This window comes from Rhopalosiphum padi, chromosome 3, assembly GCF_020882245.1.
Source record: "Rhopalosiphum padi isolate XX-2018 chromosome 3, ASM2088224v1, whole genome shotgun sequence".
NCBI lineage: Eukaryota > Metazoa > Arthropoda > Insecta > Hemiptera > Aphididae > Rhopalosiphum > Rhopalosiphum padi.
In genome coordinates this window covers 8,573,700-8,600,385 of record NC_083599.1, presented here as the reverse complement: position 1 = coordinate 8,600,385, position 26,686 = coordinate 8,573,700, and the positions used below count along the sequence as shown (strand labels likewise).

Sequence of the window (26,686 nt, the reverse complement as noted above, 5' to 3'; positions counted from 1 at the left end):
CCCGTACCACTCTACTCCACGCAACTAAACTTTAAATACTTATAACTCGTAAACTACTCGCCTAAATTCGAATTTTACATATCAAAATACTCAGAAAATTATTCTGCTTTGGAATATAATATAAAAATAATTAAATGATATAATAAGAATGACTGTTACATAGTGCAGGGGTAATTTGAGTAATGATAGTTGTATAATACATATTTAATAATAATAACAACAACGATATAGAGGCAAACAGGCTGTTTATAACTTATAAATTATATTCAAATTTCGCTCTTATACTATCCAGTTTATCATAGCGTAACCTAAATAGGGTATAAATACTTAATCATAACTATATCCACTAATGATCCTGGTCTAAATAGTATAAGAGTATAAATAATCATAAAATAGTAGGATTATTTAATTTTATGAATTTTAACGTTAAAATTAGTATTTTTCATTGAACCGTTAGTGAGTAACCCTAGCTGCTCAAAGTTGGGTGGTTTGAGGTTTTTAGATGTTCATCCCACCGGTTATTATTACGGCTGCGAGGCATCAATAACTACAGGTGCAAATAGTTTTTGTGGGTTTTCTGGCTACACATTTATTGTGTTTGCGTCTGTTAACTGTTAACAACAGTTAACATGCATTCTATATATTTGTGAAAATATTTTTTTCCTTAAGTATAAAATTATAATTTGATTGAAATGATTTGAGGTGGGAACGCCGAACAATGATATTTGATTCTTACGTAGAATATTTTTGTACATGCGTTGTTAGCTATTTTTTATTAAGGTGTTTGAAAATAGGTACATTAATTACAGGCGGTGATTATAATATATGAATGAATCATAATAATTATTAATTTATAATATAATATGTTAGATTATGATAGGGGCCGCATCGGTGTTGCAGGTAGTGTGACGAGTGATGCGGTGTGTCAGATACGGGTGATCTGGGTATGCGGTTTCTGACAGTGTTTGTGGTTTGCGCATCATCAGGTAAGAAATTTGGTTTGTCGTTTGTGCATCGCGAATTTTAAAAGAAATTCAAGTAGAAACAAATATTAAAATAAATAAAGAGTCAACCCGTTTAAGAAACAAAGAAATAAAAAATATACAATTCGTAAACGAACATTATTTTAAGTATACGAGTGGGGAAATAAATCAACAACAATTTTTAAGTATAATGGGACACAGGTTTAAACATATTTAGATTATATTTATATTTAAATAATGAGTAATTTATTAGCAATTTATAACGAATCTAGTCTCATAAGATGATTAAATAATATGGTAGTATTCGTTCAAAAATATTAATTTTTTTTTTTGTTAAGGTTAATAGATTATAGTTTTCAAATTTATTTTAAATATGAAAATTGACGATTATTTTTGTATACATTTATAGTTTTGTAATTATTGAATCATAATTTACGTAATAATAATTAATAAAAATTGTTATGTTATATAGGAAAACCTGGAAAACAATCTAAGCCTTTTTTAACAATAGCGTTGCGCAAACGGCCTACAAAAAAGGTGATTGGTAACAATAGCGATGCGCAAACGTTTCTGAATGGCCTTTTCTTACCTACTTATGTATAATATTTCCACAATTTATTGTTACAAACTTACAACATATTTTTGCTATTTGGGTTCAACCCCCCCCCCCCAGGACCAAAAAAAATTGATATTATTGATGAATTTTTTATTATTAATTATCCGTGTATACACAAACATACGTCATAATAATATGACTATTGAGTATACACTATACTTTACCAACAACGAAAAAAGATTTTATAACGAAATTATGGGTGCCATGCCCATATATCAATCAAAATAGACATTAAATGTCATAACATTTTGATTGTACACAGTCAGTTAGTTGCGTGCAGACAAAAATACATAATAATATTGTCGTTATCTCGACCGACTCTATCGGACAACGGAGAAAAAACCGATTACGTAAGGTGCGTCCACACGAGAGCACTCACAATCTGAGCATGTGTGCTCGCCGTGTGCGAACACAAATGCTTGTGTAGTTGTGTGTGCTCTAATTGGACGTTGCCTCGCACAACTTAATATTTGTGCGTCAAATTCGCGTTCCAGATTTGTAGTTGTTGTTCGGCGAGCATAACGTTAACAGTGTTTACAAAAAAAATTTAAATTACTACTTAAATCATGTCTATTTAAGAAAATAATTTAATTTTGTTGGATCATGAGCGTAAACTTAAAAGTGCCGCGTTAATAGTTTTACATTCTATTTTAAAAAACAAAAAAAAAATCAAGTCGACAAGATAGAAGATGGTGGATCACTCACTTGTGTAGACAACGAGAAGCTAGACCTAATTTAATGGATCATTTACAGTTTAATAAGACTACTGGACAATTTAAAAATTTTATTCGTATGGCATCAGAGGACTTAGAATTTTTGCTGTCCAAAATTGGACCAAAAATTATGAAAAAAGACACTACTATGAGAAACGCAGTTTCAGTTGATAAAAGATTAGCAGTTACATTAAGATTCCTTGATACAGGAGACTGTTATACTAGTCTTCAATATACGTTTTTGATATCAAAACAACTTATATCACTCATAGTACCAGAAGTTTGTCAAGCAAGCACTTATAGAAGTTCTGAAGACATATGTTAAGGTTGTATAAAAATTAAAATAATTAGGTAATTCTAAGTAAAAACACACAATAAGTATAGAGAAAAAGTATTTGAATTATAAAATAATCAAAATTACATAATATTCTTTTATCAAACAGAGAAAAATAAAATTATTAAAATAAAAACATATTATAACTTTATTATATTGAATAAACAAAAAATCAACTAAATGTATGAAAATTCTTTTCATAGTATTTTTAAAATAAAATAAAAAATATTATAAAATAATATTAACAAAATGAGTTTGGCCGAGTTTCAGCACCGTTGTTATATGGTTCTGCTGTAACATGAGCTTGAGATATTGGCGAATGAAACTCATGAAGTGGTTCATTTGGAGATAATGAAGTGGCGGGCGTGACAATGGAGAGCTTTGAGAAAATGTCGCAGATGGTGTTGAATAGGTATAGAACCTTGAATATTGAGGTTGTTGAACTATATTATGGCGATTATCTACGTCATATTTTCCCATGTCGGCTTCAAACAATATATTATTAAAATAATGTTGGACAATAGAACTTGTGTGCGGGGTATATTTGCGAAGTTTATTCGCAAGATGCTGCCCATAAACTGACCATTCATCAGGTGTAGTGAGAGTTGGATAAGGTCGTTTTAAAATTTCAATAGCTTCCTCTATGCATTTATCCGATACCCGTTTTTTTTCTTTTATTTGGCGGTTGTACAGGAATAGAAAATGATTCTGAGTCAATTTCATGTACTTGTTGAGTTAACTCACATTCTGGAAAGCTTTCGTCGTCAACGTCAAGCATCGTTTCTGACTCATTCAAAACATCTTCCTAAAATAATATTATATTATTATTATTATAATAATATATTATATTAATACGCGGTCCAAATTAAGATTTAAATTATTTATTATTATATATTATTTAATTTAAATAAATAGAAAGTACTATTTTATTGTAAAATATGAAAACTTATTATTAATAACACTAACATAATATTAGTAAAAATATAATTAATATATATACAATACATTACATCGATGATCGATACCATAATATTAGCATATCATAAGTATAGGTTTATATAGAATCAGTATTATAGGACTCATAACTCTTATTACCTATAAGTTACCTATAGACCATATGAATAACTAACTAATATTAATAAATTACAACTTTAATATTTGTATACCATATAAATATATTAGGTACTTTTGTTTTAGGTTATTTTATACTATTACGGATATGTTTTGAAAAAATTAAACAATTTTATAAATTTTGGCTTTATACTATTTTTTTGAAATTATCTATAGGTTTAAATTCTGTAAAACTACGCTTAAATCAGTGTAAATAACTACATGTAAATATTTGCAAAAATAAAAATATAAGATAAAATTGATTGATTACGTTAGCCATAAAAGTATTTGAATATATATTTTTGTATATAGATGCCTTCTTCTCCCGGAGAATGGACTGATGTAGCAGATCAATTTGATAAGCAATGAAATTGTCCTCATTGTTTAGGATCAATGGACGGGAAGCATATTATTTTGTAAAGCCCGATTAAAAGTGGAACCGAATATTATAATTACAAATCTTTTTTTAGTATTGTTCTGTTCGCGCTTGTTGACGCGAATTATAATTTTTATTTATGCAAACGTAGGTTGCCAAGGTAGGATTTCCGATGGTGGTGTATTCAAAAACTACGATCTCTGTAAAAAAATGGTAAATAATAGTTTAGATATACCACAAGCACTGCCGTTACCTCAAAGAAGGATACACACACCATTTATGTTTCTAGCTGACAAAGCATTTCCATTAACTAATGTAATAATAATACCTTTTTCTGGCACTCATTCTATGCAATCAAAGGAGCGAATTTTTAACTACCGTTTAAGCAGATGTAGAAGAGTAGTTGAAAATGTTTTTGGAATTTGTTCCTCAATTTTTTCGTATTTTACGTAAACCGTTATTGTTGGAGCCAGAAAAAGCAGAAATTATTGTGATGACTATTATTTATTTACATAATTTTTTAAGAAAAAGTAGTTTTTCTCGAAACACTTATACTCCTCCAGGTTGTTTTGATAGTGAGGACGGCGGACGTTTAATAGAAGGACATTGGAGACAGAATGACCAACCATTACAGCCCCTTAGAAATATTCCTCGTAAATCAAAAATTACAGCACAAGAAATAAGAGACGAGTTTGCAACATATTTTATTGAAAACGGAGCATTACCTTGGCAAAATAACTACGCATAAATATAATGTTTATATATATTATTTGTTATTCAATATGTCATAATTTAGTAGGTATAAGTGTATAACTATTAATAATTTACGTACTTATAACTTATTAAAATATAAATTATTTTAACTTGTTAATTATTATTTATTAGTTCTCACGTTATCTGTATTAAGAGTTGGCCGAGGATCGTCTCGGTCTAACAAAAACTGAAAAGCCTCAAAGGCAAACCACTTTGAAGTATAAACGTCTTTTCGTCCTAAACAATAAACAATTAATTAATATTTATACTTCTGTGTAAATTGTAAATTCAGAAAAAGTACGATTTCACATTATGACTACCTATTTAAAAAATATATCTACATATATATTGGTAAGTACTAAAGTAAAATGTATATTCGAGAATCTAATTCTTATTACCTTATATGTTATTTTATATTATAACTTTTGATAATTAATATGTAAAAATCATAAAATTTTGTTTTATATACATTATTATCTTATTTAGATTATTATATATTTATATCATCTGGTTTATATTATAATTAATATTAATATTTAACTAATAGTTTGTATTGCTTCTAATTTTATAAAATATAGAATAGTTGTTTACCACTTGTTTGTCATTAGTTATTTCTGTAAGTTATCTACAAGTCTTCAATGACAGCTCGACAATTTAATCTATTATTATTTATACTCCTTTAGGAGTTTGTTATTTATAATAATTTATATAATTATATTTAACGAAAATGTTTCAACATGAATTTTAAAATACGGAAATATTATTTGTGGCAAACGCGAGGCAATCAAAAAATTATTTATATACAGTACAAGAATAAATCAATAAAACAAATCTATAAATATTGATACTTATTTGTGATGCCAATAGTATCTATTGCGTATGACACATTTTTGTATTTTCAACTTAAAATGGAATTTTATTCTTCGCTAATGGTTCATAATGCTAATTTAAATATTAATTTATAATAATTTCAGTTGGTTTCTGTGTACACTAGACATCATAGTTATAACTTTATAAAGTCCCTGTAGAGCAACTATAAAGAGGATAAAAAGCCTACTTATTTATCTCTCCTGCAGAAACCTATTATTATATTAAATTATATATTTTATTTAATATTATCATTGATTATCACGCTAATATACTTATCTACTTATATACTAATGAAGTGTTTTAAATCAATGGAATTTTAATCATGCAATATTAACATAATATTATATTTTAACGTACCTGTACCAGTCCTCATGGTCTTCTTCCCTTTTGCCTTTTCTCGGCGAAAAGATCCTAATAAGCTCAACGTTTTTTTTTTAATTTCTTCGGGATTTTTATTTAGTTGTTTGGAAATTTTTTCCCCTGCATCTTGTTTTTTTATTTTTGAAAAATAAAATGCATGTTTTGGGTTCCACAACACTTCTTCTTGTTGATACTCATGATTCAACCGAATGCATTCATCGTTGCACCACTCCATTTTAATTTACTTATTTAAAAAAAAAACTAAGTTCAAGTAAACACAGTAGCACGTATAAATGTTGCGCTGGTCAACTTTTTCCGTCCAAACGGAGCAGTGCGTCCGGCAATTATGTCTTTGAGCAATTAGAATTTACCGACGACAATTGGATCGCGTTCGCCGTGCGTCGCGAAAATTCGCGCGTGCTCGGAACACCGTCCAAACGATGTAAATTTGTGCGACGCACGGGGTGAGCACACATGCTCAGCTTGTGCGTGCTTTCGTGTGGACGCACCTTTATAATCGTAAAATTTCGCGTGAACAATAATACGGTGAAATGGATTCTATTTTTATAGCACTATCGTAAATGATCTTGTTAAACATTTTCGTTAAATATAATTATGAATGAAATCGTTCATTCTGTTTTATTCTGCCATTGGAGAAGTTTATGTCAAAAACTAATAACTATTCATGGAACTCCATAAATCATAGGTAAGTATTTAGATAAGATTAATTAGAGTATATAACATTAAAATTGTTTATTAACAAAACATTAAACATTAAAATTTAAAATATTAAAATTAATTATAAACACACAAGACTGGGCAAGTTAATGATTTTTTTTTTTTCATATCAGTAAAATTAATATGCATACACATATAGTATAATTATTATATTGTATTTTTAAGTTTAGTAGTTTTAGATTTTAGTATTGGTATTTATTTTTTTCCGAAATGACGACGTCGTGCATCGTCGATCGCCGATAACAATAATATTATATCATAATATACAGGCAATAATGTTTTATTATCATTATCATTCGATATATTTTAGGTTTTGAAGGTAAAATAAATAGTAATCATGGCTGAAAGGAGACTAGAATTTTTATTATAAATAATTAATAATATAATATATATAATATTCTGTACTCGTATATATTATGTGTATATTAAATAGTATTTAACAGACATGAGTTATGTAAACCTTTGTATTTGTTTTGCTTTTTTGCGTATTAATATTTATACGTGTAATGTGTTTGATTGTTAGAAAAATGGGTAGTTTTAAAGAGAAGGTTTTAATGTTAGTTATTTTTTTAAACCCCTCCTAGAGCAAATTTGAATGTACGCCACTGCTTATCGTATTCGCTTACATGTAAGAACCTATTACGCCTATTGTAAGAACAATGAGGTATTACTTGTTTGAAATATACTCTTAAATATATGACAATATTCATATAATAATTATCATAAATATCAGGTATAACTATAGGTTCTATCGAATTGAACTAGGTTTATTAATTTGTATTAATATAGTAAAAGTAAGAAAAAATTATTAATAATACATTTTTCTTTTTTGTAGTTACCTATTAAAGTGAAAAACTGATTACCTTAGAATATCTCTAAAAAAAAGCAGCAAAAAAATGATTTATTTATTCTAACTTATGTTTTTTAATTACAAAAAGTAAAAATATTATACACAAATTAACATATCAAAAATTAATTTAGCGAACTGCTCATAAAATAAAATAAAATATTAATTAAATTAAAATTTATAGGTATATCTAAATGTTCTACAACACACTATTATTTAAATATTTTACAACTTGTATATGTGTGCTAAAAACACAAAAATAGTCCCTAGTAACAATAATAATAAAATAATAAAAATTATAATGATAAAATATGTCAATATGAAAAAAGGGGGGAATAGTTTAAAATTATTTAATTAACTAAATTACACTGAAAAATTACAAATAATAATAAATCAAAAAATCAATAATAATAATAATATACAAAAAATCAAAATTGAAGTTTAAGTTTTACATATAAGTACATCGTACATGATAAAAAAACGTATGGCTACACGGCATGCAATTTGGACATACCCCTCTAAGAGGTGGCATGCAATTCGAACAGACCCCTCTAAGAGATTGGGACATTTTTTTTTTTGGCATGCAATTTGGATGCAGCCGTTTAAATAACTCCCTACAGTCACTCTTTTGAAGCTATTGACAGTATTGTATACAATGTCACTAGTTACTATTCAGTTATAAATTATTGTATTTATTTGTTTATTATTATTCTTTACGCACGTTCGCGACTGAGCGCACCCGTTTATCCCCGTTGAATGTAAACATCTAAATACACGCGTGTACTATTTTGGGCGATTATTGTCCGCGATTTAAAAACGCGGACGCCCGCGTTTAAATCGCTCCGTGTGACCGTGTGTAACGCTCGGTACCTTTATGCTAACAACCAGTCAGTGGATTATTTTGTTTCATTTTTGTTCGTTATACATGCGATTTGAAAACAATACGACCCGTAAGTAACTTACATGTCCCCAACCCCACCCATTCAAAATGTTGACATTTTTTTCAAGTCAACATTTAGCAGTCATTTAGCAACAATTTGCAAGCCTATTTTTTAATCAAAAATAAAAATAAAAAACTAAGGGGGGCTAGAGACACATGTCCCCAGCCCCACCCTTATCATTAAAATTATATTTTCAAATTTTTCTCGAACCATCATTTAGCAGCCAATTAGCAACGTTTTGCAAGGTAGTCGTCGAAATTTGCAAATCAATATTTCCTCCGCAAAATACATTTTCGAAATTCACGTATGTCTCCAGCCCCACCCCGTATCCAAAAACATTTTATTTTGGTCTATTTATTCAGTTTTTTTTTACAAATATTATAATTTTTATAATGTAGAGTTTTTTTTTTATAAATACCTATTTCAGTTTTATTAATTTAAGTTTTTTACAAAGCTATGCATTAACGAGTTAATAAGTTAAAAGTTAAGTTAATTTTAACTTTATAACTTAACTTTAAACTTAATTCATGTATTAACAAGTCTATTAACTTAACTTTAAATTTAATTTAATCAAAACATACTTAATTAATTTAACTGAGTTAGAAAAAAATCATTAACTTGCCCATCCTTGGTTTTTTAATCCATAAAGATTATTTTTTTATGTATTATAGATTTTTTTATTAATTTAGGATTTTTATTAAATTTGGAATTTTTTATTTAACTTTTCTAGATTTATTCAGTTTTTTCATTCTAATTAGATAAAAAATCAATGTTTGATGAATTATTCTTAATTGAATAAATAAAAATAATGATTCTATATAAAATAAAACAATCTAATAACTGGAATAAAAAACGACCATGAAATGAAAATATTATTTGGTTAAAAAAAGTCAAGTTGAGGACAAAAGTCTTTATTGTAATTATAAAAATGTAATTTGAATACAAATGTTCATAAGAATAAAAAGTTAGTAGCAATTTTTCTTAAGAGGTTTTTGGTTCGGGGTGGGGCTGGAGACATGGGTTCTAGGTCACTTTGTACTATTATATACATAAAATATATATTATAAATACAAGTTTTAAACATAAGTAGTAACTAATAATTATGTATAGTGTTAATTATTAAAATAGAAAAAATAAAATTGTTATAAAATATTGATTGTATTTGTATTTGTATAATAATAATAATCTAAATAAACAAATAATCAATAATATCATTCTAACTACATGTAAAAATGTGAACAATATAAATATAAAAAAAAAAAAAAAAAAATAGGATAATATAGAAATATGTCAAATTTGAAATAAATGTCAAACGTCAAAAAAAAAAAATATAATATTGAAAAAATGTTTAAAAAACTACATGTAAAAATGTGTACAATATAAATAAGTCAAAAGGTAGTATAATATGAAAATAGTTTAGTAATAGTTTTTACTATTACAAATTTTTAGAATATTAGCTAATAAAAATAAAAATAATAACAATTTTAATAATTAACACTATACATAATTATTAGTTACTACTTATGTATAAAACTTATATTTATAATATATACTTTGTGTATATAATAATACAAAGTGTCCGCGTTCTGCAAAGTACCTTTTTACCAGACCGTACAAAGTGTCCGCGTTATGCATTTTAAACAATGAACAGTACAAAGTGACCGTTTACCGGAGACATGCGCTAATTTCGAAAATATTTTTTACCGGCACAATATTGGTTTGCAAATTTTGTCGACTACCTTGCAAAACGTTGCTAATTGGCTACTAAATGTTGATATGAATCTCGGCTCGAAAATCGTAATATTTGGATTCGGGGTGGGGCTGGAGACATACGTGAATTTCAAAAACGTTTTTTACCGGCGAAATTTGATTTGCAAATTTCGACGACTACCTTGCAAAACGTTGATAATTGGCTGCTAAATGATGGTTCAAGAAAAATTTGAAAAATTAAATCTATTACTATTTAATTTTAATGTACGCAGTATGCGCGTTGGTGATTTATACGGGTACAAAGTACAGATTTAGGTATAGTGACAGCTTTTTATGTTTATATTATTATTGACAATATCAATAACAAAACATAGACGATCGTCGGGACGACTGGGACGTAGGCCGGATGCCGGGAATCGGGATCAGTATATTATTGTGTATTTGCGCCTATTGCATACGCTATCGTCGCATATTGTATTATTCTGCCGCGTACTGGGTTTTTTTTCAATTTTTATTTTAAAGTGAGTTATGAGTGTTATGACTAGGGTTAGAATCCTTAAGCACTAAAAAATGTATGAATATGTTCCTATCCGCTTATGCACTAAGACACAGTTAAATATGCATTAAAAATAAAGAAATGTGAACCAAAAAAAAAATGAAATAAAAATAAAAAAACTAATTTAATTTTTAATATAATATAAACGAACTGGGTTGATACTGTTTTTACGTGCTCATTATATTAACTATTGTAGTATATTAGATTCTGAACGGAGTGATGAATGTATTGATTTTACAATGATGTGTGTTTTTATTTTTATTTTTGTGTCTGTCGTCACTTTTTGAAGTAGTAATAATGCTTCGATTTTTGACTTCAGCCCCTCTTTGAAAAGGAAAATTCATCTAATTGGTACTTTGGGGGTCAAAAGTAAAAAATTTCCAATAGTTTTCAAAAGCGTCGGGAAAAACCCTGAAAAAATTACGGAAAAAACGGGAATTTATACGCATAACCACTTTTTGATAAAATCGAATTTTTGATTTTGCTGTAACTCGAAAACGAATCATATTAAATACTTGAAATTTTCACCAAATGTTTATATTATAATTATCTATTTATGATTAAATTTTCAAAATATTTAGAATTTTTTAAGCTACTTATAGACAATTGAAATTTTCGACTTTTCTAAGTTTTTTTTCTTAAAATGTCGATAAAAAAAATTTGGCTATCCAAAAAATCTTTAAAATTTAATACAAGGTTTATTATAAGTATGTACTTATGGTAGTAAAAAAAAAATCAAAAATCGTTAGTCACAATTTTTGTTTATATGCATTTAAAGTTCAAATATTTACGAAATATATCAAAATCGCGAAAATTTGCAAGGAATTTTGAAGTTGAAAATTCATAACATTCTTGTGATTTATACCTAAGGTTCAAAATTCCAATACAAGGTTATCCATAAGTTTTCCTTTAAGTAATTTTAAACAAAAATTCCAGCGTCAATATAGAAAACATTTTATGAGCGTATGAAATTTAATTTTTTACGAAATCGCGTAAAATAACGATATATTACAATTTAAATATAAGTAATAATAATATAATATATCCAACTAATTATCATTGACTGACAAATTATCTCCGTTCAGAATCGTTTTTCGTATACAATGATACCCGTCATTGCATTCAAATTTAACACATCCACACGACCAGTGACAGCAGAGCGATACCCACTTGCCCACTTTTGTATTTTTGAATTTTCTAATTTATTATTTTAAATTAAATTAAATATATAAAAAAAATACATTTATAAAAGAGTTACATTGAATAATAATTATTGTTTGTTTTAAATGTTTCGTGGTAAATTTTCTTCTACTAATCCGTTTTTGAATCTATTAGAAGCAAAATCTCTAACACCAAACTCGCATTATAGGGACTTTACATCGGTCGTAGACTAGACGGCAACTAATTACTAATTATAAAATGTCCTGTTAATATATTTGATAAAATTGTAATGGCTAGCAGTTTTAAGATACATTTTGGTTGTGATAATTGACGAGGGTTATCGAAAATTATATTTAAGTAGGTACCTTTACTTGCTCAACACGCAGTATACGCAATTACCATATTGAATTATTAACAATTATTAATAAGTGATAATTTGTGAAATACTTTATAAAAAACAGATAATCAAACTTATATTAGATTCAGCTAATAAACATAAAATTACGGTATTTTTCAGAATTTTGCATTGAAAACCGTATATGCGGTTAAAAACAGAAAAACACAAATTATGCACTTATGAATAAAAATAATGGTAAAATATGCAATTATATGCAAAATAAAATGTTAATATTTTGAATATAGATATCATGAAACACATTTCTATACAAGAATGAAAGCTATTGGACAACCTAAAAAAATATGCCAAATCATAAAAATCCTAACCCTAGTTATGACTGTTGTATAAGCATTTTAAAATGCATCCTCACGTGCTCTTAAACATAAATGTTGTCTATAATCCATACATTTTATAAAAATATATTATAACAATTATTAATAAGACTGCAATACATATTAAATTACTAAATATATCTGGGAAGGGTGAGTATTATATTAATATACTCGTATAATGAAAACATTGAAAACATATAGGAAAATATAATCAAAATAGGTACTTGGTACCTATTTTACAAAATGACATGGATAATAATTTTGTCCAAAGCCCCGCAAAAATTTAGGGCCGGTACCGGGATAGACGGATAATAAATTGTACAAAACAAAATTAAATCAATGATACAGGTTACAAGGTGGGAATGTAAAATTATAAATAGATTCACGATTTTATTATTTTTTATCAGATTCTGTTTACGAGGTAGGTAGTCGATATAACCAGGAAGTACCTAGACAACTTATAACTCATAAATTGTAACCAAATTTCACTCTAGTCTCTAATATTATCAAGTTTATCATGGAGTAGGTATCTCAAGCTTTATTCTAAGATGTAGTAGGACACTAATTGTGCAATAGAAAATAGAAAATGTGCTGTTGACTAAATAAACATGTGCATTTGAGAAATATTTAAAACATTAAGGTGGCTGAAGCAGGCCGGAAAAAACATGTAAAACAACCAATAAGCCAGACAAAATGTTGAGACTTGAGGTTGATGGATTTTATTTTTAAAAACAAATTTTTATTTTTATTCTAGTCTTCTAAGTTTCGATAGAGGAGATTTTTTATTTTTGAAAAATTGAACACGTACTTAAGTCTTAAACTAAAGGAAAATATGTATAGTTTTCTACTATATTATTATTATATATTATATACTATATTATTTTTACTATATTTTTACTAGTTTTATATAGTATTTCTACTGCGTTACCATTTTATTAGAGTGACCTTGTTATTTAGTATTAAGTCTTACACACACATCACCCACACACTAGCACTCGCAGGATTTGCTCGGCGACCCTGTCAGTGTCCACCTCCTATCAAGTGCTATATACATATATATACATATCTATACACACAGTTAGGTTAGGTTAGGTAGTCGGTCGGTGTGTCGGTATCGTGCTTAATTAGGTAACCGCGCGCGCGTATTATTTTTATCATAATGCTCTCGGACCGTACACCACTAATATTGACAAGATTATCATAATGTAAGAAATATTTAATTTGTAGTAAAGCTGATTGCGTACCGAACTACCTAATAATATGTCAGTAATTTCAGATCATGCATAATATTTTGAAACCTTTAAAGTTTGAAGTGTAATTTTAATAATGTTATGTGTACCAGGTACTATATGTAAGTATAATAGATTCAAACTTCGAAGTGTATTAGATTAACAATACAAACGCTGAATATCTTTAGTCTGTACCAAACAAGAGCGCATCCAAATAAATCCGGACCCCCCTCACCACCGGCAGGGTCTATTCGCTCTGTCATTGTTGGTCGGTCGTGTTCGCCGCCGTGAATACAGGTTTTCGTGCACCGTCAGGTGTGTTATTATTTAATACAGACTATAGATTATAAAATTAATTGACGTATATTATTGTATAAAGCGAATGGTGAATGTTTCTTGTATAAAAATTTACCCATATATCACTTTCAAAAAAATATTATTCCTATAAATTTTACTGACTTTCAAACGCTTTAAATAAAAAATTCAAATATAGGGGTGCCAGGGTAACCCACCTTTTAAATAACTCTTTTTTAATATATAAATACATAATATTATCATACCTGGAACCTAGTACGGCTTGTCTTGCTATTGAAAAACCAGTGAATAATTGTTTTTCTCCCATATTTATTTATTTAAAGTACCTACTGCTTTACAATAAACTCAATAGATATACGAAGATAAGGGGTACCTAACAGTGGATACTGGGAAAAAAACTAGGGGTGGGAGCGCTATATATAATATATTTAATATTATCAAAACCCTTACACCCCTCCCACTGGTTAAAATATATATACCTTAATCCCACAAAAAATTGTCAGGGAACAAGTGCCTGCCTTGACCTCCCCCTCCCCCATCCACAATTACTTCACTAGTACCTAATACCTATACTTTAATATTGCAGTTGTAGGTGGACAGAAAAAAAGGTAATAATATGAAAATTATAATCTATAAATCCAATCAAAAAATAAAGAAATCATATTTTTTATAGACCTATTGTTTTTTGAAATTGAATATTATATTTAAGCAAAAACAACTATTTTTTAACTATATTATTGTTTTTATTCAAAATGAATTGAAACTGTTCGTCATAACGTATACAATGTATTAATTAAAATACATAGAAACATAAATTAATATAAAAACATTTTAAATATTTTATTATTATTTTATTATATTATATTAAATATTTACACTAATAAATCGTCTTCGCTCAGAATCGTTTTTCATCGTATGCAATGATTTATAATTGAATTCAAATAATATTACTCATTGGCGGCTCATGTATTGTATATAATACGTGTACACAAGTACAAGTGCATCGTCTACCCAAACTCAAGAAAAATTGAAAATAAAAATCATAATAACACAACTAAGTATCTGTAGTGTTTATAAGATAATGTTTCAAAATATGAAAATATTATAATATTTGGATTGGGTTGTTTCGAAGACAAAATGGCCGGAGGTAGTCCGTGCTAGATCGGTATCGGTATATTGTATAGTAGTATACAGTAGTGCACTCTTACAGTGTGAAAAATAAAACAAGCCAATACACGCAGCCTGCGTTATAATGGAATATTGATGTACCCATTCGTTTCTATGCACTTAAGAGCCAGTGGCGGCGTGAACTTTTTTTCTTTTAAAGCAACTAAAAAACTAAAATAAGTACCCACCCACGATTTCATAACCGACAAAAATCCTAGTTCTAATCCCAATGTGTAATATCATATCACATACTAATAATGAAACAGCGTCAATATGGAGCGCAATTAGGTACACATAAGATATCGATTGTGATAACGTTAATTGCAAATTCCTTTTGAATTTATGAAGTTGAAATACAATTTAATAGAAATGAATATATTATATAAACATAAATAAATAAAATAGATTTTTCAAGAAATATTAAAATTAAATTAATAATATAATAATAATGACAAAGATTATAATAATATGTACAATATTAATATAATATACGAACAAAATTTTAATTTTTCTTTAAACAGATATGTTTGTAGATTAATTTTACTTTTAAGACACTGAAACCTGTTACAACGCACACCTGTAGTTTATAACAGATTTTGTCTGTTATATACAGGTTTCACTGTAATAATAATAATAATAATAATAATAATAATATACTTCTTATAGATATTAACCATCACGACGTCATAACGTTATGAAGTATTAAACTGTTGCATAAGACCACCGAAATTCATTCTATAGATACAGGCGTTGAGGCATAAATGTTTGATTACATATTATTATTATTATTACTATTATTATTTAATAATATTATATATCAATAAAATATAGTATAATAATATTAACTTACCGAGTTGGCTTGATGTAGGCACAACAATACTAATTGTTTTTCGTTTGTCAGGTAAGGAGATACGTAATCCTAATTAGACGAAAGTACAGAATTAAAAAAATTAAACTGTTTATGTTTCGACTGTGGTAAGGATAACTGTGGAATGGTAGTGTGGTGGTGGTAGTATCTTCCTGTACTCCGAACACTGTGCACTGTGGTACTGTGAGCAAGAACTAAAAAAAAAACAAAATACTTTGTAGCAAGTGTGCGCGAACGAGTGTATAGGAGTGGGAGTCGTTAGGGTTTCTGGCAGTTCACAAATAAGTAAGTAGTGGTGGTGTTGCACTCGGACCCTATTCGACGTGTTCAATATAATGTATATATATATATAATAAAAGAATAAAATATATCAGCTATAGAATTCATGGGACGATCTCCCCCACGATAATACGTAGTCGATTGGGGTGGCTAACTGCGTTTCGTTCGGTTCAGTGCTTCTCAAAATGCGCTATTTATTATGTACAATCATGGTCAGTCAGCACTTCAAAATTCGGCATGAAGGTCACCCAAACGCAGTGGCGTCATTTGTGAGATGCAAGGGTGTACAAATGCATCCCATGAACGAAATTATTGTTATTTGTTTTATACTATAATTTCAATAAAATGATCTACATTTTCACAAAAACTGTGTTCAAAAGAATTCATGGGATGACTCTACTATGCGAGTGACTGGTATTACTATTTATTACTATTGATAATAAATTGAATAGATTTTCAATATTGGTTTTGCATCCCATGAAAAAATGTGAAATGACGCTCTGCCCAAACGTCATTTATATGGTATACATTAATTATCTATCGGTTAGGTCGATTTCTGTACATATTGGTGTTATTACTATACAATACTACCTACCTCCTACCATACCTACTATTATTATACGCATTCAAATTTTATTATAAAAATTATTAATTATCATACGACTAGCGAGTATAAAAACTATAGTCGTATATTATAGCTTATAGGAGATTTTATTATACCTGTAGTATCTGTACAATATGCCGTTCTTGTTATACGCAATTATGTCTACACTGACTGCACTATATATATACATACACACGATTACAGCTGTAGACGAAATATTAACTAGTAACCATAGGACGACTATTAAAAGTACTCATTTTGTAAATTGATACATTTCTTTAGATATTAGGTGGTTGTGCCAGTGATCCAAGAATACATCAATTTTTTTAAAATGTTTTGGCCAGCCCTTCACTCTATACGGCCGATTTCAAAATACCGTTCAGGCGACACTGCGACATGCAGAGACTTCCTTCGGCTATCCTTTTTCTCTTTCGGCATATAACAATGTTAAGCATTTCTAACGTACCTATTGCCGCGCGTTACAATAACATTACAAATACGTTTCGCGTTAATAATACGAGATTTTACAATACGACTCGTCTTTTTCAACAGTTATGAAGATTTTTTACTAGGGGTTTCCAATTTCTGCGTCCGACAATGGAAGATGGTAACCTATGACAAAACTACACCTTTTCTAAAAGTCGATATGTAAACTATGCCAAAAAATAAAATTAAAATTATACAAACTGCGACAATTTATTTTATATATAATATTATATAGATATTATGTACAATGTACATAACCGATACATTATTATATTTAATTAATTAATTATGTTATAGTATTGGTAAGGCGGTATAAGCTATAGATTGTGCACCAAAAATTATTTTTCTTGTAGAGTAATATTTTGGTTATTTAAGACCAATTTGGCTTTGCATGTTTTTTTTGAGCAAATCCATATCGAATAACCGCTTAATTTTGAATTATATACAGTGGACACCGCTTATAAGACTCACTGATATAAGGTTCAGTCGCTTATTAGTTGTTAGACTAAAGATCGTCTGGAACAGCCGGTCTGGACGTATCCAAATACATTATAAAAAAAATCGATTATAAGATTCACCACTTCATTTATGAGACTCAAATTTCGTAAAAAATAAACATTTTTGATTGAAATTTAGAAATAAATTGGTTGTCAAAAATAACTTATTTTTTGGGATTATTTCTGGTTTCAATTCATGCTTTTTAATGGTTGTATGTACATAAAATTTTATCGCATTTCACATTGTTCGCAATTATCGTTAGGTATTGTAATATGAGTACGAGAAATATATTTACGAAATATTAGTTAATATTCTAAACAAACCAAAATTACAACTTTTTTTCATAAATAATAAAATCCTAATAAAGGATAGCCGAAGGAAATATTTTTTCTCTTTCGGCATAATATAACAATGTTAGGTACCTACGCATTTCTAACGTATTGCCGCGCGTTACAATATTACATATACGTTTCGAGTTCATAATACGTGATTTTACAATACGGCCAGTGGCGGCTCGTGCATATTATGTGCGATAGTGCGGTCGCACTCACCATAGAAATGAACAATTTATATAGTACAAATATATTTACAAAATAAATAGGTACATATTTTAGTACATAATATATTATACAATAACAAATTAACAATTAAATATATTTTTAATTATTATTAAAATTATTTTCATAGTTTATTATAATATCGTTACGAATTCGCGATGTTATTATACGGGTATATGGATTATACGCCTTGCAATGCCGCAGCCTGTGCGACATAGCGAATTGCATATAAAAATACCGGTTTCTCATATAAACTATAGGTTTAATAATTAATAATATTAATATACGATTAATAATATCATCACGACGGCGACGCGACTATAGAAGTTTATGATGTACGATGAATTTTATCGCTCAAATCGGACGGCAACGACGTGTTTAATTTTTTATTATTATTTTATCATTTTAATTTTTTGTATGATGTGTTATAGTTCTTTAATTTGTTCATTGCACTCCTGTGCTAAATTACTACGAGCCGCCACTGAATACGGCTCGTCCTTTTCAACAGTTATGAAGATTTTTTACTAGGGGTTCCAATTTCTGTGTCCGACAATGGGAGATGGTAAACTGCGACAAAATTACACCTTCTAAAAGTCGATATGTAAACTATGCCAAAAAATAAAATTAACATACAAACTGCGACAATTTATTTTATATATATAATATATATTATAGATACTATGTACTATGTACATAACCGATACGATAACACATATACGTTAATCGTTTAATTAAATATCTATGTTATAGTATTGGTATAGGTGGTATAGTTATTGATTGTGTACCAAAAATGATTTTTATTGTAGAGTAATATAGTAGAGTATATATGTAGAGTATTTTATACTTTTTTATTATAAGTATGTGATATAATAAAAAAAAAAAAAAACATAAATAAAAGTCTAGAATTGAAGTAGTGTTGTTTGGACACTCCCTTCCATCAAGCCGTCCAGTTTTGTATATAAAATAAATCAACCATATTACTTATTGTATAGTTAATACAGATTGTATATATTCTTTTTCTAATAAAAAAAAAAAAAAAAAAAAGTATGTGATATTTTACAACTCTATACCTCACGCACGCAAATTTGAAATTTTTTATTATGTCTCCCCACTTCCATTAGACATTTCTAAATACGTCCCTGGTCGTTTTGACTAAACACTTGTGTAAGTTCCATTTTAAATACAATATTACTTGACACACCACGTACTAACCTATCTTGTGATAATCAGCTATAGGGTTCGGGATTTATTATAGCACTAAACAGCACTAAAATATGCGCTTATATATTATGACCCGAAAAACTTAAAAATATGCACTAAAAATGAAAAAAAAAAGCACTTAAAAAGGGTGTTTTCGAACGTTGTCGAACTGGGAGGCTATTATCGGTTAGAATGCACTTATATTCCGAAAATGAACGTTCTACGTCGACGGAAGTTTACAAATAATAATTGAATTCTAGAAGAGACTTTTCTAAAAATATTTTATTGATAAGTACGTATATCAGATGTTTTTCAATTAACCACCTCAGATAACTACAGGGTTTTCGATTTATTGAATATTTATAAATCACGTTCATGTGTAACATTTTTGTTATAGGTAGCTACACAAATAGTATTACTACACTCAAAACAAATTTTTGTAATTAATCATTCAACACGTTAATTAATTCATTTTAAACAACAATATTATCCATCAATTGTTAAAAATCGTCGAGTATGCGTCAGTATAACTAAAAAAAATATATGAAAAAAACCCCCAAAATATACAAAAACCCTCAAAATATGCAAAATAAAATTTTATATTTGAATTCTCCGTACTATAAAACGTATTTGTATATCACTCTGGTATGTTTTTACATCATCTATGATGGATATGGAAATACTATAAGTCCCGAACCCTGGTGATAATCTTGTACTTTTGAAGGAGCCGATATTTAGTATATTATTGCGTTAAACCTTAAAATTAAATTTGAATTTTCCTTACGAATTTGTCTCCAACATAACATATTAATTAAATTACATAATAACACATAGGTAATATGAATATATGATGCATTTATATACCTATATGTTATCGTATCGGTATATGTACATAGTATCTAGATATATTATAAATTTAATTGTCGCAGTTTGTATAATGTATCTTATCGGTTTTGTCGCAGTTTACACAACAAATTTTAGAAAAGGTGTAATTTTGTTGCCGTTTACATACAGCTCCGACAATCTGGTCGTTATTTATGAATTTATCATATTATTTAAGATTACTTATTTACACACACATAAATATCCATAATTTTTATATAAATACAAAAAAAATCATGAAATAAATGTTTTACTGTTTCAGACGTTTCAGTTATTTATTATATAGACTATACTACTATAGAGTAATTGAATATAATGTATCTCCTCGTGTATCTCATATTATACGCAGGTGTTATACAGGAAACTCGTTTAATGATTTATAAACCGCTAATGTAAATATAATTAAGAACATTATAATGTACTCGTAATACAATTTTACAGATTTAAATGTAATTTAATATTGGAGTACTGCAAAAGACCTTGGATTGTATTTATTTAAAAACAGTTTTATTTTTTGATAACTATAATAAATAATAACTGTATTAAATAATACGTTTTAGGACGTTTGTATGATTTTTGTTATCTATAAAAAACCACAGTCAACACATAAAAATATATATATTAATAAAATATAATATAATATAACCATACTTTAATATAGGTACTATTCTATATTACAATATTGGCAGTGCTCGAAGTGGTGGAAATACGCGAGGGATGATTCTACTTTTTTAAACTTACATTTTTCTTCCCTTTACTTAATTTGTCAAGAATAACCCATCCTTTCTAAGATTTGTATATTTTTTTAAATTAACTATATACATATTAACATTTTTATATTATTTCATTTAAAATTTAAATGATAGTATTGTACTGGAATTATACTTTTATCCAAGAGATCATTTTTAATTTTACAGTGAAAATAATTGTTTTATAACATTTTTGGTTCAGCTTATATTAGTGTTGTTTAGTATAGGCCGTTTCGCAATTCTATTATCTATAGCCTTGTTTAGAGCCAATAATATAATATAATTGATAAATATATTCTAACTAAAGCCAATTAGCGTTTAAAATGTACAAATATATGTTTTTACAAATAAAAATAAAATGAAAAATCACAGAACAATAACGAAATTAATGATAATAAGTAGGGACATAGGCACATAGCTATATGCTAAAATAACTAAACGTAATTTCTAACAATGTTTTGTTGATAACTGATATGTAGACGTGTATGGTATGTCATGTGTAATTGCTAAATTTATAAAAAAAAATATTAAACTATGTGTGAAAAATGTAATGATGAAATGAGGAAATTGTTAGGCATCCCTCCACTTATTTTGTGCCATTTCGATCATTGAATATGGGCTATTTTGTATGTCTGGCATATGGACTATAAAGTATAAAGTACCTATCATGTAACATGAAGTCATAATACTTGTATATTTTACGCTATTTCGCACACAATACAATAAATATTGGTAAAAACTAGAGATATTGAGTGTATCCCAAAGAGATGTATGTATCTGTCCACCTAATGTTCAACATAATAAATTGTACGTTTAGAATAATCCATTTTACTCTGTTGTAGAGAGGTACTCTTGAGTATTAGAGAAATTTGGTCTGTTTTAATTCTTGAGTGAAAAATTATTATACGGGGCTTCACATAAGATTTGCTTGATACTCTAATTTTAAAACAAGTTATAATTATTTTAAAATTGTAAAGGTTTTTTTAGGTTTCATAACTTGTTTTAAAATAGAATTATAAAAAAAAACCCTTATGGGCCCTGATAATATTTTTACTTTCGAATTGTATAATAAATTCACTATTATATTAAAAATTTAATTATAAAATGAATTTATTATTCGTTAAAATTTTGATATTATATAGTATATACCTTAGTAAAACAGATACAACACACACGTTTACGACATTATATTAATGACCTAATAATTAATAATTTCATATGCAAATAACTAGCCTGAGATTGTAAATTATAAACTGATTTTTTAATATCTACTGCAATATGGCAATATGCATATACAATAAACATTTAAAAAAATTACTGTTTTGAGTTTGTGTCTCCTTTTTTATTGCCTAAATAATCACGTACATTACACTGGCCCTCTCATTGAACTTATTAAAAAAAAACCAAGTCACTAATTAGCATGGATTTGCATGACTAATTTTGAAATTTGCACGACACTTTTTTACGAGTAATTTATAAAAAACTATCAGGGGCTGGCGTAATGTTACTTATTAAGATCCCTCCCACAAGTGAAATAAATACGTTTTTACTACATATATGATATTTGTTACACGTAGAATTTTTTTCTAATCGTCTCATCAAAAAATCACATTTTTTATTATGAAATGCATTGGACATAACCTAATCAAGTTCCTATGATTTATCTGAAAATGTCTTGTGTTCCATGGACCCATAGCAATATTGTTAAGTACTTGAGTAAGACTGTACGAGTATTAAAATACTTTTTAGGTACCTAAGTATGTATTTTTTTTTAAATATTTGTATTTTCAAATTCTTAATTTTAGATGTATAGGTACCGAAATTAAAAATATATTTTAATTACAAGCAAAATAGCTTGATCCTAATTTGTAACAAATAAATAAATAGCAACATATAAATTTATTGTTTTTTTATTGTTCATGAAAAACATAAGTGTAATATACTGGACCATTTTACAAATATTAAGAATTTTATTTCCTGATTATTATACTGAAGATTAGTTAAGTACCATAATTATTGTTATACCTATTATTATAATTGTTTGATTTTGAATAGGTGTTTTTATAGTTAAATAATATTGAACTGTATTTAGGTTAATTAAAATATATTATTATATTTTATATATTAAAATATTATACCTAAGTACCTAACCTACCTATTTTATTAATATTACTACTCTTTAAATTTAAATTATTTAGAGATTTAATTAATTATTCACTGTATTCTGTTTAAGTTTTATTATTATGATTATTATTATTTCTTTAATATTATGTACAAAATCTCAAATGAATAGGAACATTATATTTTGTTATGAATTTGTCTATTTTATTGTAAATTATATATTGCTTACTTTGTGTTGTTGACTATTAACAATACTATATAATAATTTACAATGATGTTCCTTTATTCCTTACATAATCAATACTTCTTGGAGAGGTATTTATAACTAGTTTTAAATTAATGCATACTTTTAGTTCACTATGAATCGTGGAAAAAAATTAGTAGACATGGTTAAAAACAGTTAGACACTACATCAAAAAAATCTAAATTCATCAAACACAAAACTAATGAAAATGTCAAAAATTCATTAGACACAGGAAATTTAGATCACAAATTCTCAGAAATGTACTATTGATCATCTCTGATACAAAATTTGAAGATTTTTAATCATTAAAATCTATCATAAAAAAAAGAGTATCACCATTTTTATGAAAATTTTCCACATTTCAAAGATACAGAAAAGAATAAATACAAGACTTCGATAAATTTAATGTAGGTAGTTCTATTTAAAGTGAAATAATATGTACCTACTCAAAAAATTATAAGGGTCAGACCACAGCACACAATGCAGTATTTTTGGCAGCATTTTATTTTAATTATCAAATTTAATATAATATTTAAAAATAATGATATATGAAACTAATATAATATTTAAGTATATAGATTTTAATCTATATGATTTTACGTGTAAGACAAAATGACACATTCCATCATGCTATCATGGTTCAAAAAACCACAAAGGTATTACTAGAATAAAGATTTTGATCATTTAAACTATGTTTTCTATAATTACAATTTAAAATGACGATTAATGTTGTTGCCCCTCCCATGTATCAATTTTCGCAAAAAAATTTTTGACGATATTTAGTACGTCATTTGTTTGTGAAAACCAATTTTCCGAGGTGAACCGACATCAAAAAAATACAAAGAACAAACAAATCAAATGACGTACTAAATATTGACAATAAAAGTTTCCGCCAGACATACAATATAGTCAATTTCATGACACTCGACCTCCAATTCATTTAGTTTTATCGATTCTAAAAGAAACTCAAGCCGACACAGAGATAATAATTTCATCAATAAACAAAGGCCTAGAAAAATTGATGGCAAAAAAAGATTTAGATAAAATTGAATTAACTATTCAGAGCTATAATGATTATAAAAATCGCCAAAACGTATAACAGTAGGTAATTAAAAAAAATTAGTTGTTATTACTTATTATATAGGGGAAAAAATATAAATTTAAAAATTTAGCACTGGTTTTTTATTGTTTTTTTTTAGATTTTTTCACTTTTTTACTTATGTAATTGCATATATTAAAATTGTAAACTTTTATAAATATGTATACTAAGCGCTTATACTCTTTAATTAATTATTTTTTAACTTATTTTTATAATCATAATATTGTAGACTTTAAAGAAATACGTCAATTAACAATTATCATAATTTGTATTTTGTATTAATAATATTACGTCTACGATATTTTATGTAGGTACCTAATTACGTATATATCTAAAACCGTGTTGTAATTAATGCTCATTAGACATCCAGACGATAAGCCTATCATAAAATTGATAAACGTTGAGCTCGAAAAACTGCGTCGCACAACTTGGCTACGTTTCGTCCGGAATCGTGTCATTTTTTTAGTACAAAATAATACCAATTGTCATATAGCGATCGTCCGCAATCGTGTAGCGAAAAAGGTAAAGCGTCCGCAATCGTGTTTCACCCGTACACGTAAAAATGTCAAATATACACACAAACATCTATATGGCAGTTATGTGTCTATATCTATATTATTTTATGGATTTAACAACATATCTGTAAAACGTAGAGTTGTGAACAGTTATCAATGCTTATTCAACTCACTTTAGAACCACTGTATTTGAGTTCATTAATAAAATGCATCAATGAGGCAAAAGGTCCAAGAATAAAACGCTTATACCTATATTTGTATAGTAATAAAAAATATTAAATAATAAATTTGGTTATGTACTAGGTACCTAATTATTATTATATTAATTATACTTATTTGTGTATTTTAAAATATATATGTTATCAATGTTATCATTCATAAATTATATAATATAAAAATTGATAACATTTTCTTAAATATTGTTTCGTATTGACTTCGAATTATATAAAATAAATATTTTATGATTTAAATTTTTTTCGACGTGATAATTCGAGGAAATAGTATTAACCCTTAAAATATAAGTAAATAAAATCAGAAAATTTCGGAAATATGCCCTTAAAATTGATCTCATTAACCAGTTTAGTGAATCCAATAGTTGAAATTAGTATTATTTGTAATCGACATCAACCTATTTGAGTATATGTATCAGGCGAATGAGACAATTAACCGCGAATTCTATAAGGCCAACGACTATTGTAGTACATTGTATTATTATGTACATTGTATATTACCTCGCAGAGTGTACTCGCTGTTAAATTTATTGTAAGCACTTCCGACAAATAAAAATTGTCTTATACAATATCTGTTTGACAGTTTTAATACAAATGTAAATAATACATATTGCATGTGTAATATCCAATTGTCTCCGGTATAAGGTGGGTGACAAAATTTACTTCAAAACAAAAAAAATATCGTGTTCACGCATTCATCGTGGAGTCATAATATGTCGGATGGTCTTAATCTATCATGATAATATATTTTTTGATTACACGGCCTAGTGACTGTTAAAACTGTATAATAAAAATTGCAAAATAAAATTTTATATAATATTATATAACATTTCGTGATCGACACTA

General features: G+C 27.5%; 1 protein-coding gene across 1 annotated transcript; it reads right to left on the bottom strand.

Annotated features, from left to right (window-relative positions):
• Positions 1 to 2,840: 2,840 nt before the first annotated feature.
• LOC132924773 (uncharacterized) lies at positions 2,841 to 6,451 on the bottom strand. Its single transcript, XM_060989219.1, has 4 exons — positions 6,113 to 6,451; positions 5,025 to 5,122; positions 4,688 to 4,870; positions 2,841 to 3,381 (listed from the first exon to the last, which is right to left on the bottom strand). The coding sequence occupies exons 1-4, from the start codon at positions 6,348 to 6,350 to the stop codon at positions 2,875 to 2,877; spliced, it is 1,026 nt and encodes a 341-aa protein (XP_060845202.1). The 5' UTR covers positions 6,351 to 6,451; the 3' UTR covers positions 2,841 to 2,874.
• Positions 6,452 to 26,686: the final 20,235 nt, after the last annotated feature.

What these genes read in the sequence shown, in the direction of transcription:
- LOC132924773 (XM_060989219.1), bottom strand. Translation starts at nt 6,350, where the DNA reads ATGGAGTGGTGCAACGATGAATGCATTCGGTTGAATCATGAGTATCAA. An exon ending in CAACTCTTAATACAGATAAC is followed by an intron (nt 4,871 to 5,024) that starts GTGAGAACTAAT and finishes ATTTATGCGTAG; the next exon opens with TTATTTTGCCAAGGTAATGC. An exon ending in TATCAAAACAACCTGGAGGA is followed by an intron (nt 3,382 to 4,687) that starts GTATAAGTGTTT and finishes AATGTGAGTTAA; the next exon opens with CTCAACAAGTACATGAAATT.